Source organism: Schistocerca cancellata, chromosome 5, assembly GCF_023864275.1.
Source record: "Schistocerca cancellata isolate TAMUIC-IGC-003103 chromosome 5, iqSchCanc2.1, whole genome shotgun sequence".
Taxonomy (NCBI): domain Eukaryota; kingdom Metazoa; phylum Arthropoda; class Insecta; order Orthoptera; family Acrididae; genus Schistocerca; species Schistocerca cancellata.
Genome location: NC_064630.1, coordinates 442,195,716 through 442,214,780, shown reverse-complemented (window position 1 = coordinate 442,214,780; position 19,065 = coordinate 442,195,716). Strand labels below are relative to the sequence as shown.

General features: G+C 39.7%; 1 protein-coding gene across 9 annotated transcripts in view; it reads right to left on the bottom strand.

Annotated features, from left to right (window-relative positions):
• The window catches only part of LOC126188976 (glucose transporter type 1), a 1,320,264-nt gene that overhangs the window by 183,842 nt on the left and 1,117,357 nt on the right, over nt 1–19,065 (bottom strand). For all 9 annotated transcript variants that reach the window (XM_049930753.1, XM_049930752.1, XM_049930756.1 and 6 more), the window contains one exon: nt 4,535–4,722. In XM_049930753.1, coding sequence (XP_049786710.1) covers nt 4,535–4,722 — 188 coding nt within the window. The remainder of the gene's footprint in view (nt 1–4,534; nt 4,723–19,065) is intronic.

Sequence of the window (19,065 nt, the reverse complement as noted above, 5' to 3'; positions counted from 1 at the left end):
AGACAGATCCCACTGCACCATTAAATTGAACAGTTCACCTTCTCACAAATATGATAGATATCTGTGATTGATTGTATCATATTCCTCTATATAAAATGCTAATCTGGTGATTAAAAAAGTAACAAACAGAAACAAATCTGGCTAAAAATTTATAGAACAATGCATGTACCAATGCTATTATATGAGATTGGTTTGTAGGTTACAAACAAATTCCACAAAGAGTGTTATTCAACAACCAAGCATCAGAAAATAGTTGTTTTTCAACACACAGCTCTTTGTTTTTGACACACAGATCTTCACAACAAGTCAACCTACAGAATATGTGAGCTTAACTGAACAGATGTTTTCAACATTATTCACTCCTTAGCCTCAAGAATAAATCGTACGTGTACCAAACTGCCACATGATGTCTTCTTTTTCCTCATATCAACAACCTCTGAGAACAGTCAAAATTTAAGAATGCATTCAGTAGAATATACAAAAGTACTTGCTTTTAGTATGTTTTCCACAAACAGTCCAATCATCAGTTTTCAAGTTTTTTTCTAGCTGTATTTGTCAATGTGCTCAAAACATCTTTTAAGGCAATTTCATGAGTTTACATAGTAAAAGTCACTCAAGGTGTTCATCTCAAACATCCTCTGATCTGAAGATGCTAATACACTGGGGTATAAACACCATGGGCAATAATTATAACACATGCACAGAAAGCACTAAAAGGGGAGCTTTAGGTCATGAAGAATGGCATGTTGTGACTAGTAAACTGGAACAGTTATCATCATATACTGGTGTTTGGACTACCTGTTCTATAAAAATTTCAAGGAATTTTATGAACAGCTTCACTGTAACTTCAATCTCTACAACCAGTTTCTTTGGGCCTATTTCAGCTGTAAGGCTGCATGAACCTCTCCAAATACCATAGCAGGATTAGTAATCATGTGAATACATGAACTTAGATTTTGTCTGACACTACCATCAACTTCAGATGGTGAGTGAAATGGCCGAAAAAAAGATCCAGTTACAAGTTTTTGTTGTTCTCTTGCATTTAGCATTACATCAATAACACTACAGTACGAGTCAGTTATCCGAAGTGACAAATGAACTGCAAATAACAGCTTTAATATTTCCTCCAACAAGACCTACACTAATGTGTTTTCATTGCTTTCAGTTGGCTTTACTACAGTACATTAAATGTGTTCAACTGTATTTCGCAAGTTAAATAAATTTATGTATTCTTATTTTAATTACATAAGAGCCCATTATCATCAAACCAATATTGTTATTATCTGAAACTGGGCAGCTTCCTCACTTAAGACAGCATGACATTTGGTTAAATAACTTCCCATGATCCACTTATAAGCAATATTTCATGCAACAAACAAAGTGGTCTGAAAGGAAAAGACAATATTTTGTTCAACGGTACTATTGATTACTGTAAACACATAAGTTTCTTATTAATTCATGCTAAGTATTTCTTCAAGTGTACTAACTTCCTCTTTATAGATCACATCCTTCACCCAACAACATAACAAAGTAATCATAGAGGTTAAGATTTAATGTGACTAGAGGGCCATGAGCAAAGCACAAACAAGAAATAACACACCTGAGTGGTGGTAATTCAGGTGGCAGACTTTCACACTGGAAGTATGAAATAGAAGGAAGTAAAAAGGAAGATAATGGTGATACGTTTCCATCAGTAATGAGATCATTAGAGATAGAGCATAAGTTCAGAATGTGGAAGGAAATTAGCCATGTTATTTTCGAAGGAAAGATGCCAGCATTTCCCATAAGCACTTTTGGGAAATCACTGAAAGCCTCAACCTGGTTGACCAGGGGAGGATTTTAAACTGCCATCCTTCTGAATACAAGTCCATTGTCCTACCACTGTGCAATCTCACTTTATATGGAAAATACATAGTTGCATTACCATAGGTGGCCTTGATATTGTATCTCATAAAAAAATTCTGACATGTTTGTCCATCCATCAAATAATCTAAAATAATGGGACTGAATAGTACGCTAATATTAACTTTTTGTCCACGGTGATCACCAGTATTATCTCCTTTCATATTGTGAAGACTCAACAGGCACACTTAATACTGTGCATTGAACCCACTTAGAGTTGCTCTACTTTCCAATAAAATAAACAGCTGGTACAATAATGCAAAGTGGTATAAAAAAATTATAGGAACACCAGTTTATTTGCTTTCCACCAAAAATGTCATAATTATTCCAGAGAATGATCCAAGAGAACAAAAACTTTTCAGTTACTCTACCAGTAAGGGCATCTGTCTTCATTATTTCTGCAAGGCACATGAGAAAATAAAATCACATTTCCAAACCCACAACACAGTAGTCAATATTGGAACTCAATAAGATAGTAGGATACATGCATACATACTGTTGATAAAGCTAGCTTCCAAGTATTTTACATATAATCAAGAAAACACTACACACACACACACACACACACACACACACACACACACGTGCAGCTAGTCTGTTTTCTCCTTGGAGGTTGACAAGTGGATTGCATTGCCTCAAATTTGTTAAGTTAATGCATCAAGTTAGATATAGCATGTAGTGCTTTGAGAATTTCCGTGTAAATTCTAGAACCACTCGTCCTTCTACCATCTCAAACACACGTTCTTTTAAAAATAAGTGTGAGAGAATGTATATACCATGCGACACATGATTGTGTGTGCAGGCTGGAAAGGAGTCGTGAAACGCGATGGTCGAACGGTATCAACAAGCGTTTGCCGCTTGCCCCATGGAAGTTGTATTGGAAGAACAAGGCGTGTTTATGTATCTTATGGTGTTTTATATCATTGATTATTGTAACAAGAAAAAAGAAGAACAGTTAAAAATTTGTTAACTGTTCTTCATGTATTGGACATGCTAGAAGCAAGACACATTCTTAAATTATGTGGTTGCAAAAACTACACTATTGTAAATCAATTTAATTGAGTCTAATGCAAGACAAATCGGTTGCCTTGTAAACATTCAAATATTTATGTGAGAAGTGGTGAATTTGTTCTTTGTGGAAGTTGAAATATACCAAGACTAAACTAAAAGTATTCTGCCCCTATCCACTTATTTCATGAGGGGGAGATAGGGAGGGAGAGAGGGGGAGAGAGAGAGAGAGAGAGAGAGAGAGAGAGAGAGAGAGAGAGAGAGAGAGAGAGAGAGAGAGACTGATAAATTCCGTTAACCAGCAGTATTCTTCGGAAAAGAAATTTTTGGACATCGACATAGCCAGCTACCCACAGAAGAAGATCAGCTGTGCATACCACATAAGTCAACTGATGTGTGAGAGGTGTGAATTTTGCATGCATCCATTTTCACACCACACTCCACGTCGTCTAAAGTGTTAGAAGTACAAGCATAATACATGGAGCACTCCATGTGCATTTGCTCCCACTAATCAGCTCACACACAATTCTTTGATATGTTATTCACTTAGAGGGAAAATTACAGGAATTTATTCCCAATACGTAGTCAATGTAACAGTTCTTGCAACATATGTCTGAAAATGCTTGGCTTTCAAGTTATGACCTTCAAAACAGTCACATTCACATTCACCAGAATGTTTTTCCCCTACACATAGTTGCAGTCACAGAAGATATCAACAGAGCAATTAAATCTGAGACAAAGGGTTCATACAGTGTTCGGATTTTGTCATGTACTCAAATCAGCAACTGACAGAAGTGCATTTCATGTATGGTAAGGCACATTGCACTGGCTCGTCATTCATACCAGGAGGGGTACTCTCACTGAAAATGTCCAGATTGGAAGACATTTTAACATCTCAATCACCAACTGTGCATTTTTAGGAAGTTTGTACTTCTTGATTTGGAGTAGGGAAAACCAATACCTAGAACTCCAGATGTAGAGGAGGAGATTCTGAACTCTGTGCACATTACTCCTCAAATTAGCATATGAATGTTAGTGTTGCAATCTTTAAAAAAACATTTATTTATTAATTACTTCCAGGCAGTACATTTCTGATATAATATAGTTTCACACTGAATCAATTACTCCAGATTAAAGCAGCAGGTTAACCCCATTTCAAATACAAAATTTAAGTGGTTATTTTGCTGGATCCTGTAGTGGTAAGAGAGTGTTAGGAGAGTAACATTACTGAAGCAGATAAAAATGTATGTGATGTGATTATATAATCATCTTGTTGTTGACCACTCAGACTGTTGTTTTACCCACTTAGTCCTCCGCCCCCCTACCCCCGTCCTCCCCCCCTCCCACCAATCACTCACCCACCTCTCTCTCTCTCTCTCTCTCTCTCTCTCTCTCTCTCTCTCTCTCTCTCTCTCTGCAGTTACTGGATGTCTGTCCTCATTTTCCCAATTCCTCACAAAATCACCTCATTTTAGCTTTATTTTTGTGTGTGTCATCCAATTTGCACTACTATAATTTTTGTAGGTATACATGAAGAGTTTCTGGTCAAAGCTAAGTCAGGTACAACTTATCTAAGCCAGTATAATTTCAAGTTACACAAATAATGTCTGTTGTTACTACTCACAGCATTGATCCCTGAAAGCTGCTGCGAAAGCTGCATTACAACACCTATGATGAGTGGGGACCTCAGTGTTGGTGAACAAATGAGCTCCATCATTGATATTGTTGCTTCTGCTTGCTGAGCACGCTCCTCTGCCCTCATTTCTTCTATATCTTCTTCTACCTGGTTTGATGCTCGCAGTCTACGGAGAGCTGCAAATATGACAATTTTTTTCATTAAACAGAGTTATGTTATTTTTTGGCCTTTAAAAGACAACTATTCTTTCTTCTAGTGAAAGAGAAAGATAGAGATAGAGAAAAACAAAAGTCATCGAGTATATTAAGAGAAGAGAGACATAGGAGGCGGGGAAGAGTAGCAAATTTACATTTCTTTTGTGTCAGAAAAGTACTGGACTGAATAAAATCTTATTATGACTTGCGAAAAAAATTTGAAAATACATCATTGACACCATACATAATGAGAGAGAGAGAGAGAGAGAGAGAGAGAGAGAGAGAGAGAGAGAGAGAGCGCACATGCTCCAAATAAACTGTTATTGCTTTATTTCCAGTAAACAACAAATATCATGAAATTGTGATTCTTCAGTTTCTCCCAGCGTATTTCTTGCTCGAACAGTCAGCGGGTGTACTGCCAGTACATAGTGGCCAACGGGCACAATATTTTTGCGATCAGACATGTCGCCATAGTCAAGCGCGCTGATGAGCTGAGCTCCTGAGGGTGAGTGGTCATCTTAAATCCCCTCCCCTTGCGGGCATTCTCTCCACGGTCCATGCCTGTGCATCAGCAGTTGGTGAGATGCTTGTGTCGGCGTCTGTGGAGGCGTCGGTGTAATTGTCTTGTCCGCCCTAGTCGCCCATTCGTTTCCTTTGCTGAGCGTCTTCTTAATTAAGACTCAATGCTGGTTCCCATGCACTGCTGAGTTTGAACCGGCAATCTCAGTTGATGAGTCCATCCCTGGTATGATTTTCAATAGCCTCTCTAACGGCGCTGTCCCAGTATTTAGATGTCTGTGCCAGGACCGTGGTATGTCGGTAGTTCATTTTAAGATTTACAGACAAACAGTGTTCTGTGACCGCTGGCTTGTTGGGGTACCAAAGTAGAGTGTGCCTCTGATGTTCTCAGCAATGATCTTTGACGGTGCGCACTGTCTGTCCAATATAAGCCTTGCCACATTGATATGGAATCTGGTATATGCCCACCTTCCGCAAACCAAGATCGTCTTTGACACTTCCCAATAATGCTCGCATTTTATTTGGTGGGCAAAAGACAGTTCCTAATCTGTGTCTCCTCAATATTCATCCTATTTTCCCCAATAGTGCACCAGTATACAGTGTAAAGGCAGTGGCTCTCTCTTTCTCCGTGACTTCTTTCGTCTCCACACGCTTTACTGTAGAGGTGGGGCTGAGAGCACGTCTGATCTGCCATTCTGAGTACCCGTTTTTCCAGAATACAGTTTTGAGGTGTTCCAGCTCTTGAGGCAGACTCTTTGCATCAGAGATGGTGTGCGCCCTGTGTACCAGTGTTTTTAGCACCCCATTCCTCTGTGCAGGGTGGTGGCAGTTATCCTGCTTGCAAATACAGGTTGGTGTTCGTTTTCTCCTGTATACCCCATGGCCCAGTGTGCCGTCCACTCTTCTTTTGACCATGATGTCCAGGAATGGTAATCTTCCTTCTGCTTCGGTCTCCATAGTGAATTCGATGTTTGGATGTACGGATTTCAGGTGTGTAAGGAAGTCTAGGAGCTTGTCCCTTCCATGAGGCCAGATCACGAACGTGTAATCCACATAACATAGAAAACAAGTAGGTTTCCATTTGGATGACGCCAAAGCTTCCTCCTTGAAGTACTCCATATAGAAATTCGCAACCACAGGGCGAGAGTGGGCTCCCCATTGTGACTCCTCCTGTTTGTTCATAGTATTCTCCATTAAACAGAAAATACGTGGAGGTCAGAACATGCTTGAGAAGGTCGGTCGTCTTCTCATCAACTCTGTGTGCAATAAGCTCAACTGACTCTTGAAGAAGCACCCAAGTGAATAATAAAACAAGGTCAAAATTCACCAGGATATCAGAGTCTTTCAGCTTAAAGTTGTCGAGACTTTTACGAAATCCACAGAATTATGAATGTAATGAGGGCATTTACCCACATAAGAGCTTAGTAATTCTGCCAGACATTTGGCCAGCAAATATGTAGGTTCCCTAATGTTGCTGATAATTGGGCATAACAGCACCCCTTCTTTGTGGACTTTAGGGAGTCCATGAAGTCTTGGCGATACAGGTCCTTGAGGTGTCAATTTCTTGGCGACACCCTCTGCTCAATCTGCATCCTTGAGAAGAGCTCTAGTCTTGTTCTCCACCCTCTTTGTGGGGTCAGCTTTTATCTTCCTGTAAATTCATCATTTAGCAGGTTCTGCATCTTCTCAATGTAGTCCTTATGGGAAAGAACAACCGTAGCATTGCCTTTGTCAGCCAGTAAGACAACAAAATTAGAATAATATTAATACCATCAGCTGCTGACGGGTGTTGATATATATCAACGGTGGACAGGTGAAAATGTTTGCCCTGACTGGGACTCGAACCCGGGATCTCCTGCTTACATGGCAGACGCTCTATCCATCTGAGCCACCAAGGACACAGAGGATAGTGTGACTGCAGGGACTATCTCACGCACACCTCCTGCAAGACCCACATTCTTAGCAGACTTCGTAAGAATGTCCTCCATGAGTAATGAGTGTGTTGGGGTGAGACACTATGAATGTAGTGTGTGGACATACAAGGTGAGAATGCGAGTCTCGCGGGAGGCACGCGCGAGATAGTCCCTGCAGTTGCACTATCCTCTGTGTCCTCAGTGGCTCAGATGGATAGAGTGTCTGCCATGTAAGCAGGAGATCAGCAGCTGATGGTATTAATATAATTCTAATTTTGTTCTAGACTGCTGCAGGTCATCAATGGTGTCTGTTCTTTTAGACATATCCAAAAGAACAGACACCATATCCATATAGGTAAGACAACAATCTCATGGCTCTGTCTCAGGTCTCGAATGGCTGCCCTCTCCCTGCTGGCAATATTCGACTCAATTGGTTTAGTTCTCATCAGAGCACAGCAGCTTTCCCATCAAACTTCTTCAGCTGCTTCAGGCGGTAGTCCCACAGCAACCTGTTCAACTGCACCGACAATGTCCACTACTGGCATGAACCTAGGTGTGGGAGAAAAATGAAGTGCCTTCTCCAGAACAGAAACTGCATCCCCAGTCAGCTCAATGTCTGTGAGATCGACGACTGTCTTGTGTGGAGCCTCCAGCGATGGTTTGTCAGAGAGACGAGAGAATTTAGATATCTGACATCCCGACGTCGTCTTACGTGCAGAATCGGCGATCACCCAGGTAACACCATCAATCCAGTCCCAGGTCCCTGAATTAAAATGACTGGGTAGATGTAGATGTAGTTTAATTAGTTCCTGGGTGTTGTACTCAAGGCTGTGTCTGGTGAAGTGTACCCTCTCACAAACCAAGGCGAGGCTAGCACGCTTCATAATTCTCTTAGCTGCTACAGAATCAATGTGATGTGTGACCTTAGCAAAGTTTGGCACAACCTGATCGGCATGACATCTCTTGAGAAAAGCTGGATAAGTCAGCAACTGGCTCCTTCGGTGGTGCAGCTTGTCGAATTTCTTCATCCTGCGATACGTCTCCTCCCCATAGATGTATATGATGTGATTCTTCAGTTTCTCCTGGCGTATTTCTTGCTCTAACAGTCCACGGGTGTACTGTCAATCCACAGTGTCCAACAGGCACAATATTTCGGTGGTCAGACATGTCGCCATCATCAGGTGCACACCTGACGATGGCGAGATGTCTGATCACCGAAATATTGTGCCCGTTGGACACTGTGGATCGGCAGTACACCTGTGGACTGTTCGAGCATCATGAAATTGGTTTACATATTAATACTATGTGCCAGACAGAGTTGAACGTGGAACTTTCTAGAAACAAATGTCATCCTGAGAGATAAATTATATTCTTTCCTCAAATATCCTCACTTGCAAAGTAATGTTTTCCTTGCAGGGCAGTTAATCTGTACAACAGTGATAACAATTAAAGTTGACTGTGAGACAAGCTTCCAAACATGCTTCAGAAAAATGGGAAAAATCCTACAGTTAAAAGTTAAGACCAACAGAATACTTTTTCTGAGATGCTCTGATGCTCCAAAAGTATAACAAACAGAATTAGTTCCGAAAGTGTAACAAACAAGACTAAGCATCAAGTGAATCTAATGATACACCAGAGTTGTTTTTTTTTTTTTTTGTGTAATGGAAGCATGTAGGGCACAATGAGAAACCAACACTAACATAACAGCATTCCAGATTTGTCGGAAGCCACTGATCAGTTTCAAATTTATTCACAACATGATATGCTAGATATGTATTGACACAAATTTTAAACAACAAGAAACCATTCTTCATGCTAGGATGGTTCAACGATAAAGTTTCCGTGAGAAAATATTGATATCCATTTACAGATATTGGATCTATGTCTGACCATGCCACAGAATATACTGTTACATCGTAATTGCAATCAAGTCCAAAACCTATAGTACTGAAAAAATGTTTATTACAAATGCCAGCATACAGAAAGGATAGAAATGAGCTCCTGGACAGAGTGTCCTGCTATTTATAGAAACATGCTATATTCCAGAACACACACACACATTACTTACATAAGGAACTCCAAGAACATTCCAGAAAATACCAAACAACAAATAACCGCTGGTGGATGAGTTTGTACTGGCAACACACAGTACTCCAGCCAGTGAAACTAACCACTGCACTGCACTACATTACAGCTTGCACTATTGCTCTCTCTTGGGGAGAAACAGTGACCTAACGTTTCAGAAGTTCTCACTGGTGCCAATTACAGCACCCTGGATCTAGATCTTGTCAATAGTCCTCTATGTGGCAGCACTGGCAGATCCTCATGTCCTGTTCCTGTTGTCACATCATTTTCCATAAGCATCAGATGTAGTTCCTATCATCAGAACGTAGCAGTCGTCAAGATGGTCTTCAAGCAAACTTTATGAGAAACCTCATCATCTATCTGCACCTCAGGACTGTATTAGGGTTCATAAGGAGGACATGGATGACATTTCTGTACTATTGTCTTGTCCATGAGGTGTCTGAACTCTCTACTTCACATGTGATGTCTGAAAAGTGATGATGGATATGATATGGGCCACAGTAATGCTTTAGCAATTTTTCTGATAGTCTCACTTTCTGCATCCCACTTTCTGCACAGGCAGAAAAATCCATATTAAGTCCACTGAGCTGTATTTCACTGGTTAGTGTTTGGCATTCAAGCACTCTCAATCATTCACCTGAATGTCCAGGGTGCATATGCGAGCCAGCTGTCTTCACAGTCCTGTTGACGAGGCTCCACAGTAATCCTGTTGCAGCGTGAGAATATTATGAAAAGCAAAAGTGGCTACTCACCATATAGTAGAGATGCTGAGTCACAGATATGGAGAGAGAGAGAGAGAGAGAGAGAGAGAGAGAGAGAGAGAGAGAGAGAGAGAGAGACTCTCAAGAACAAACAGCGACCAGAAAGAAGTCACCGGCACAGAGTTCTGTACCTCTGTCCTGGATGTAAAATTCTGAACTGTGAAGCACTCACATGATGTGTTATTCTCACTACACAATTTACTGATAGGTTTTCTTCTTGTGTACTTCCACCTAGTACCTGTTTCTTGGGCTAATAATCAGTAACATGTGCCAAATTATCTTCTAAGTTAGTATCATAGTTTTTAATGGACAGTATTCAAGAGAATCTTCTGCCAGTGTTCTTAATCTCATTTTTAGGGATGGTTCACATGTGGACTGGAATATAATTGCAGTAAGACTGAGTTAAATGGAAGGTTAGGTTATTTCAATTTTGAGTAGAGATATTTGGGTGCACATACTGCCTAAACACACATCTCCTGATAAGAGAGTGGAGGGTGTTAGTTAGGGGCCCATTAATGCATTGCGAGAACAAATTGTGACTCTTATGTTATGAATCAGAATTAGAGGAATGATTATGAGCAAGACAGGAGTTGCCATCTCTTTACAAAGTTGACTTAAGCGCTTCAGGTGAAGCTACTATTCACATGCATGTAATACCCTGAATACCCTGAATACATGCTGAAGCCAAATATAGTTAAAAACCTGGAGGAGATACTGTCATGAGGTGTTGAAGCAATTGGTTATGACTGGACTTGGAGCCAGGGGAAAATCATGGGAAGAGAAGGGGGCCATGCTAAGTTCCCTTTCAATGATAAGTTCATTGTAGGATTCTGCGTGACAATGGGTGAAACACGACAGGGAAGCTTCAGCCCACTGTTTTGAGATGAGAAAGACAGCCAAATAGGATGCTGATGCCGATCGATGTCACTGAAAAATGGGTTGCAAGGTGGTTGGTTAGTTGGTTGATTTAAAGGAGGTGGGGGGGGGGGGGGGGACTAAACTGCTAGGTCATTCTGATTAAAATAATTCCACAAGGGTGGGAGTAAACTAAGCAAGACATACAAAACACAGCTGGAAGAAAGGAGAAAACCACAAGAATGACAAAAGGGCAACAAACACTAAAGTGGACAAAATTGGACAAGAAAACCACAGAGAGAGACACAAAACACTTAGATCAAAACAAGAGAGCAGATTACCATCGCTGGCTGGCCATGGGAATAAAAAGGAGAAGCCAGCCACTCTGCAACACATTAAAACCTCCATCCTAAAAGCACTAGGATGGATGACACAGAGGGACAAAGGACATGCGCTAAACTTAGATCAAATGATAAAACCCACCCTCACAAATAAAACTTAAAACTAAAGCTGCTGTTGAGGCATTGTCACCCAACAACAAAGGTAGTGTGCTGGGAAAATTGAAAGTCCGCCGCAGAGGGGCTAAAATTGGGCACTCCAGAAAAAGGTGGATGACCGTCATTTGTGAGCCACAGCGACACCAAGGGGGGTCCTCGCGACAGTGGAGGTAACCACACATAACCTACGTATGGCCAATGCGGAGCCATCAGAGGACAACTGATTCCCTAAGAGACGCCCACATGGAAGACACACATTCGTAGTCTCCTTAATGACATTCAGCTTGTAGTGTGTGCCATTCCGTCTCCCAAAGCCGAAAAACCCTGCAGCGTAAGACAGAACGCAGGTCAGTTTCAGAGACGCCCATCTCCACAAGCAGTTTCTGCATGGCCCGTTTGGTCAGCCTGTCGGCAAGTTCATTGTCTGGGATTCCAATGTGTCCTGGGGTCCACACAAACACCACTGGACAACAGGACCATTTCAGCGCATAGATGGACTCCTGAATGGATGCTACCAAAGGATGGCAAGGGTAGCACTGTTCAACAGCATGTTGGCTGCTCAAGGAGTCACTACACAGGGCATGAGCAGATGTGTTCAAGAGCACAAGATATGGCTGACAGCTCTGCAGTGAAAACACTGAAGCCATCTAGCAAGGGGTGCTCTTCAATATGTGCTCCATGAACATAAACACACATTTCAAAGTAAACTAAAAATTAGATAAAAATAAGTAGTTAAATTGTGATTATTCTTGCAATGTACCCAAAGTTTTGCTGTAACATATTAAGTGGTAAACTAACATGGGACCTCTTAACAAATTAGAGAAATTTAATTATGTCAAAGTTCCCTCCTCAGAAACTACAGACAATTAATTTTAACATCTCTTTCCTATCTTCTAAGTCCTCAAATTTGTCAACTTCCCATGGCACTTGTGCCTCATGGTAAGGGGAAGGACTGTACAGGGCATCTGACAGTCAGAGTATTTTAAGATTTTTATAGGAAATTTTATTGTAAATTTTTTGTATGCCTTTATCCTAGCTACCAGCATGAATTCCAACAGTGTCTATGTGCCTAGTCAAACCATGGTATCAACATCACACCACAATTTCCAGTCCTTTGTTGACAAATCCAGCCACACACGCCTAATAGGAGGCATAAGAAAGGAGTCACCCACTGGCCCTGGCATGTCAGGGAGTGCAGAGCATAGTCTAATCACACTCTTGTGATCTAGCTTTGTGACAGAGCAGATGGCTTTTGCTCTCTGTTCCTGTCTCTGGTGCTCCAGCTACCAGGTCATTTCAGACGTGAATTGCCTTCTCTCCCTCTTCTCACTCCTATTCCCTTTCCTAACAACCACCTCCTGTATCATGAGTACTTAAAATACAGGGTGTACGTAAAGTCTGCAAACACTTCCAATTATTTATTGCACAAGAACCAAACATTGTACAGATATCATACATATTTCATTTTGAATAGAAACCCTGGAAGTGTTTTTTTTTTCCCCCCCTCTCTCTATGTATACCACAACAGCATAATTTTGTAATTTGCCGATAGTCAGCGCTAGTCGCAAACATGGCAAGTTCAGGTGTGGAGCAAGTTTTCTGTGTGTTGTAGATCAACAAAAACAAGTGTGCTACAACTGTTCAATTGGTGTTTAGAACCAAGTACAGAAGGAAGCCACCAACAAGGAAGGCCATTTATCACTGGTACAACAAATTCATTACGACAGGTTGCTTGTGCCCAGCTAAGAGAAGTGGATGTCCCAGTGTGAGTGAAGTGAATGTGGAGGGCGTACTAGAGACATTCATAAGGAGTCCAAGGAATTGGTGTCTCATGCATCCCGTGAACTCGAAATGGCTCCAATGATATTCATGAAGTGGCCTCCTCATCACCAGGTATCACTCCATGTGACTCTTTTCTGTGGGGACACTTTAAAGATCTGGCATAAGAACCACCTCTACCACATGATGTAGCAGAGCTCTGGGAGAGAATACAGCAAGTGACTGCCACAGTCAACGATACCATGCTGCGACAGGTATGGCAAGAATTCAATTACTGTACTGATGTCTGCCGGGTCACTCATGGTTCACCTATCGAACGTTTGTAAAAAAACTTTCAGAGTTTCTTTTCAAAATGCAATATGTATGACATCTGTACAATGCTAAGTTCTTGTGCAATAAACAATTGAGAGTGTTCCCTGAATTTATATACATACTGTATATCCAAAGTTCAGATCATTCAAGTCTTATTTCAAAACGCTCTTCTGACATCAACTGTCAACCATTCTGACCACACTTCCACTTCTGCAACTGTACAGTTCAATAGTAGATTCCTCAACCATGATGTCTGCAGTGGTAGTGGAGCCCGAGTCTTTGGAGATGGCACTGGGCTGTCCACCCTGCACTGATTCAACTGCTCCTCACATCACTTTTAGGGGCAAGTTGCAGTTGCTCGTGACCAACAGTGATCCAAAGTTCTCCTTGACCACTTGTAATTTTTATGATCATCAATGGAATGCAAATTTCTTTTGTGAACCTGAGTAGCTTTTTGCAAGTGACAAGAGCTTCACAATTAAACTAAGCATCTTTACTGTCGATGAACTAGAATTGTTGACAATGGCTACATGACAACATCTTCAACAGTAAACAACTGCCAAGAGCAATCTTTGTTATGCATGCTTGTTGGAACAGCTATGTAAATTTGGAGCTGTGAGCTTCCACAGCCTATGACTATCTTTGGCACCTTCAAGAAGTTCCATCCAAGAATAAAATTATGACTACCTTCTTTTAAAACCACAAACCTGCAAGGCTGTGTTCCAACATTTATGGTTATTCTTGCAGTAAATGTTCCAAACAGTTGGATGTATTTTGCATCTCTGACCTTCAGCACAACTGCTTTCATTTCATGGAAAGTAGTCTTCTTCAGCTGGCACAAATAAGCACTTAACATTAGAGAAAATTAAGCTGCTGAGTCAACTATCACATGGACAGACTGGTCATTGATGGTGACATGAATGTGATTTCCTGACATCTTGGTAATTGTTGCCCATGGAGTATTTTCATTCGTAGTGGCTCCGCCTCCATACATGGTTAACTTGCTTAGTTTCCTGAATTTGGTGGCCAGGCAAGTGGCTGGTACCTCTTTATGGCTATATCAAACAGCTACAATTGGATTTTTTCCAGGGTTAGAAATAGATTTTGTATCACACATTGACTGTAATCATCTGCAGATGCCTAGAGTGAATAGGGCTGTTGTGATGGTTGACAATGTGCAGTGTAGTAGTCATCAAAAACTCATTATCTTTCTATGTAGTAGCATACAGTGAGTCTGGGATCCTCTTTGAAAAATACCAGCAAGTTGTCTGCTTTCCTCCATATCTCAGTAGTTCCCTGAGGCATTATACTTGGCGGATGGTTGGCTGTACCTGTGTTGTTTGGGTATTAGGTTGTTATTTGATGACTGTGACTTAAGTCCAAGTTGACGAAGTCCATTCTTCCTGGCACATTTGGCTGTTGGTGGTGATTGGTACTAAAGATCAATACACTTCTTCAACATTCTTTGTATCTCCTGGCTGCTGTCTCTTGCTTATTTGTTCCAATAGTTGTAGCTGCCATAAATTGCTGCATTTCTTCTCTTACTACCAAGTGTACTGTGTCAAAATGGCACCAACAGTTAAGTGTAGTAACACTTTGGTCTCATCAAAAGGCAAAAAATAAAGAGTTATTCATGTAGAGAGTGTAAAAAGCGAGTGGTGTAAAAAGCGAGTGATAAGGGAATTGTGTGTGCCATGTGCAACTAATAGTAACATGAAAAGTGCTTTAAAGTAAACCTAAAATTCCTCAGTGACTATATTCCACGAACATGCCATGTTCGTTTATGAGTCAATCTGACTGATCTTGTAAATGCATTGGATTCTAAAACAAATCATAAAATTACTAAAAAATGGCAGTGACGCATTAAAAACCGAAATATTGACTATGAAGAAAGGAAATGATAGATTAATATGAGAAGCAAACATGTTAATGTAAGGGAAATACAGTGACATTCAAGAAATGAAATTATAAATTTGCCACAAGAGGACTTAGCAATTAGAAACTGAATTATTGATTACAGGAAAGAAAATTATAGGTTAATACAAAAAAAAAGAAGTCTTGAGTGTGTGAAATCCATCAAACCGAAATAAGCGAAACCAAGTGTACCTGAAGGTGGAAATGAAAAAAAAGGACAAATAACAGAAGTGTTTTAATTCATGGTGAGACAAATTCTATCCAGAACTGTAGTCAGGAAGAAATAATCAATGAAACCATACACATTATTCACTCAGCTGAAACTATTTCTACAAATTCAAAAACTGTTATTAGTGAAAACTCGCACAGGCGATTGGTAAGTCATATACAAATGTAAGTAAAATTAAAAGTTGATTGAGAGAACAATGTAACAACCTGGGTGCAATTTTCATTGACTCAAATTTTTAAGTTTTAAGTGTCTGGCTAAGGATGGGCTACACTTTAATAGATTATGTTCAATGACTTTCAGAAAAATGCTTGTAGACATCTGCAGAACCATGAAAAGCAAGAGAAACTGATAATTTCTGAAGCAGGTGATAAACCGAAAGGACGAGTCAAAAATAAAAACTGTAAATATAATGAAACAGCAATGCTCTTCAAATCATAAACAAATGCAAAACCTCTGTCCTGATTCATCTGAATATACGTGGTCTAAGAGCAGAATACCCAAATCTTAGTTACTCTAAAATTGATCAACTCACAGTTATATTTTCATAATCTGTAAAAATAAAGGTATTCTGCATAAATGAACACTGGCTCACAAAAGAATGAAAAAATGCACAGAGGTTTTAAATAAAAGTTTAAAATTTTAACTTGCCAGCAATTTTTGTAGAACAAACAAATCTCATCACCGCTCCTGTATCCTACTTGATACCTCAATGATCTACGAAGTGAAAGGAAATTTCATTTGTCTGAATGAAGGATGTATTTTTTAAAGTAGTTGTGTAGAGCTACGTGATTTAAATATTGTGCTCAAATCAATTTACAGAATTCCTGGAAGTTCTGTCACTAAATTTTTCTTGGATAAATTTTGCTCTATTTTAGAAAAACTTAAGAAAGGATGCAGGGAAAAAAGTGTGAGCATAGCAAACTTCAACTTAAATACTTATCTGGAAACACTGTTAAATATTGTGATTTAATCCAGAGATTTGGATTTAAGTTAAAATATACTGTGTGCAGTAGAGAAACTTCCACTCAGCAACCTGCATGGATAATATTCTAAGTAATTACCACTTTGATGATAGAAGGAATTCTGACTAGCCCTAGGGATATCTGATCACTCATCTTCATTTATAAAGCTCAAAAGAAAAAAAGAAAAAGTTAAGTGTTGTAAACTAGCCATTAGAACACTGTGCTTGAAGCTACAGAAACTTTCACAAATTTTTAGATTGTTTTCAGGTGTGTTCAATGAAGCACTTCCCCTAAAATATAACCAAAAGAGAATAAAGAGTAAATGGAATTTGATTACACCAGGAATAAGAATTTCTAGTGCCAGAAAAAGACAGCTGTATAATGAGCTTAAAGTAAATAGAAGCCCCAATTTTGTAATTTATGTTAGCATTATACGACTATATACAAGAAAGCTGCATTGGCAGCAAAGACACTGGCAAACAATATCTTCACAAAAAAAAAAAAAAAAAAAAAAAACTACAAAACAAAAGAAGTCTAGTCTGTTGTAAAATTAGAGTTGGCAGCAAATGTTAAACAGTACAGAAATTTCACAAATCAAGATTAAGAAAAAAGTTATTGTAAACCCTGTTCAAATGTCAAATCGCTTCAATGAGTTCTTTGTAAAGGTGACAAAATCTGATGCAGATATGACAGCCTACCAGAAAAAGATGAATATTACACACAAAGATAACAAACAAAATATTTAGTTAAAAAAATTCAATAGAATCACTCAAAGATGTGGAAGACATTATACAAGATGTATCACAAAGAATCATCTGATTTGGCACGTCTATATTTTTGAAACTATAAACATATACAATGAATTTTTTTTATCTTGTGTTCAACATGCCTCCCCTTCAGGTGCGTGGCATATGTCTATGCAGTATTCAAATTGTTCCCACACTGCAGTGTGCATCTCTTGAGTTACAACTTCCACAACTGCCATTATGAAATGTCTCAGTTCATTCATTGTTGTTGCTGGTAACGGAGGCACACGAACAGAGTCTCGTGTAAAATCCCACAAGAAATAATCATATACAATCAGGTCTGGTGACCTTGGAGCCCAGTAATGTAAGGCTGAATCATTTGGTCCAATGCAACTGATCCATCATTCAGTAACCCTTTGATTTCAATTCAAAAATTCCTGCACTTCCACATGCCAGTGTGGCGGTGCCCCATCCTGCTGGTAGATAAAGTCATACTAATCAGTCTCCAACTGTGGGAAAAGAAAGTTCTCAAGCATATCGAAATATGTGCTTTGTGCAACATTGTTCTCAGCAAAGAAAAATGGGCTATCCACCTTTTCCCATGAAACTGCACAAAACACATTAAATTTTGGAGAGTCCCTCTCATATTGTACAACTTTGTGTGGTTGTTCCGTACCCCATGTTCTCACATTAGAACTGTTCATCTTTCCATTTAAATGGAATGTTGCCTTGGCACTATACACTAAGTGTTGAAGAAAACTGTCATCCTCCATCTTGCCAAGAATGAAATTACAGAACTCCGCATGTTGTTGTTAGTCACCTTCACAAGGAGCTTGCAATAGCTGAATTTTGTATAGCTTCATGTGTAAACAACAACGCAACACACACCACACGGACATGTGGGCCATGGCGAGCTGTCGAGCTGCAAGGTGAACAGATTTCTGCGGACTCATTGCGAAACTATTGCAGATGCATTCGACGTCTGTGTCAGACACTTGAGGACAGCCCAGTGATTTGTCTTTACACAAACAACCTGCTTCTCAGAATTGTTCATGCCATCATCTAAAGCTCTGTGCTGTAGGATGACCCACACCATACCAACCACGAATGTCACGCTGAACAGTTATTACTGATCTGAACTGTGCATAACTTAGAACACAAAATGCTTTCTGTTGTCTTGACATCATTTTTACTAGAACTGAAGTGGGTGCACACTGCTGCTACCTAGAGAAAACAATGTAAAACTTGCGAGTATGCTGTTTCCAACAATATTTTGTTTACGCACATCTCAAATAACATAATAGTAATTATTTTTTTTAAATTGGGTGATTCTTTTTCATACACCCTGTGCTATGAATAAAAAAAATTCACCTGGAGGAGTGGAATGCCTTACAATCAAAGCTGTATGCTGTGTTATTTCACACCCATTGGCTAGTATTATAAACCAGTCCTTTGAACAAGGGTGTTTTTCAAATTCCTAAACTACACTGAGAAAGTTGCTATTCAAGCAGGACTCACAAGAGGGTATATGAAATTATTGTCCTGCATCTCTCCTCCTCCTCTTTTCTAAAACAATTGAAAAACTTGTGGAAAAACAGTTTGTAAATTTTCTTAGAGGAAATGACAGTATTTCTAAAAATCAGTTTACTTTTATAAATAAACTGAAAGCAGTCTTGATAGCATAAATTTTTAATGTGATGATCGGTTTCGATCTTATTATAAGATCATCTTCAGACCATAATTGTCTGCCGGA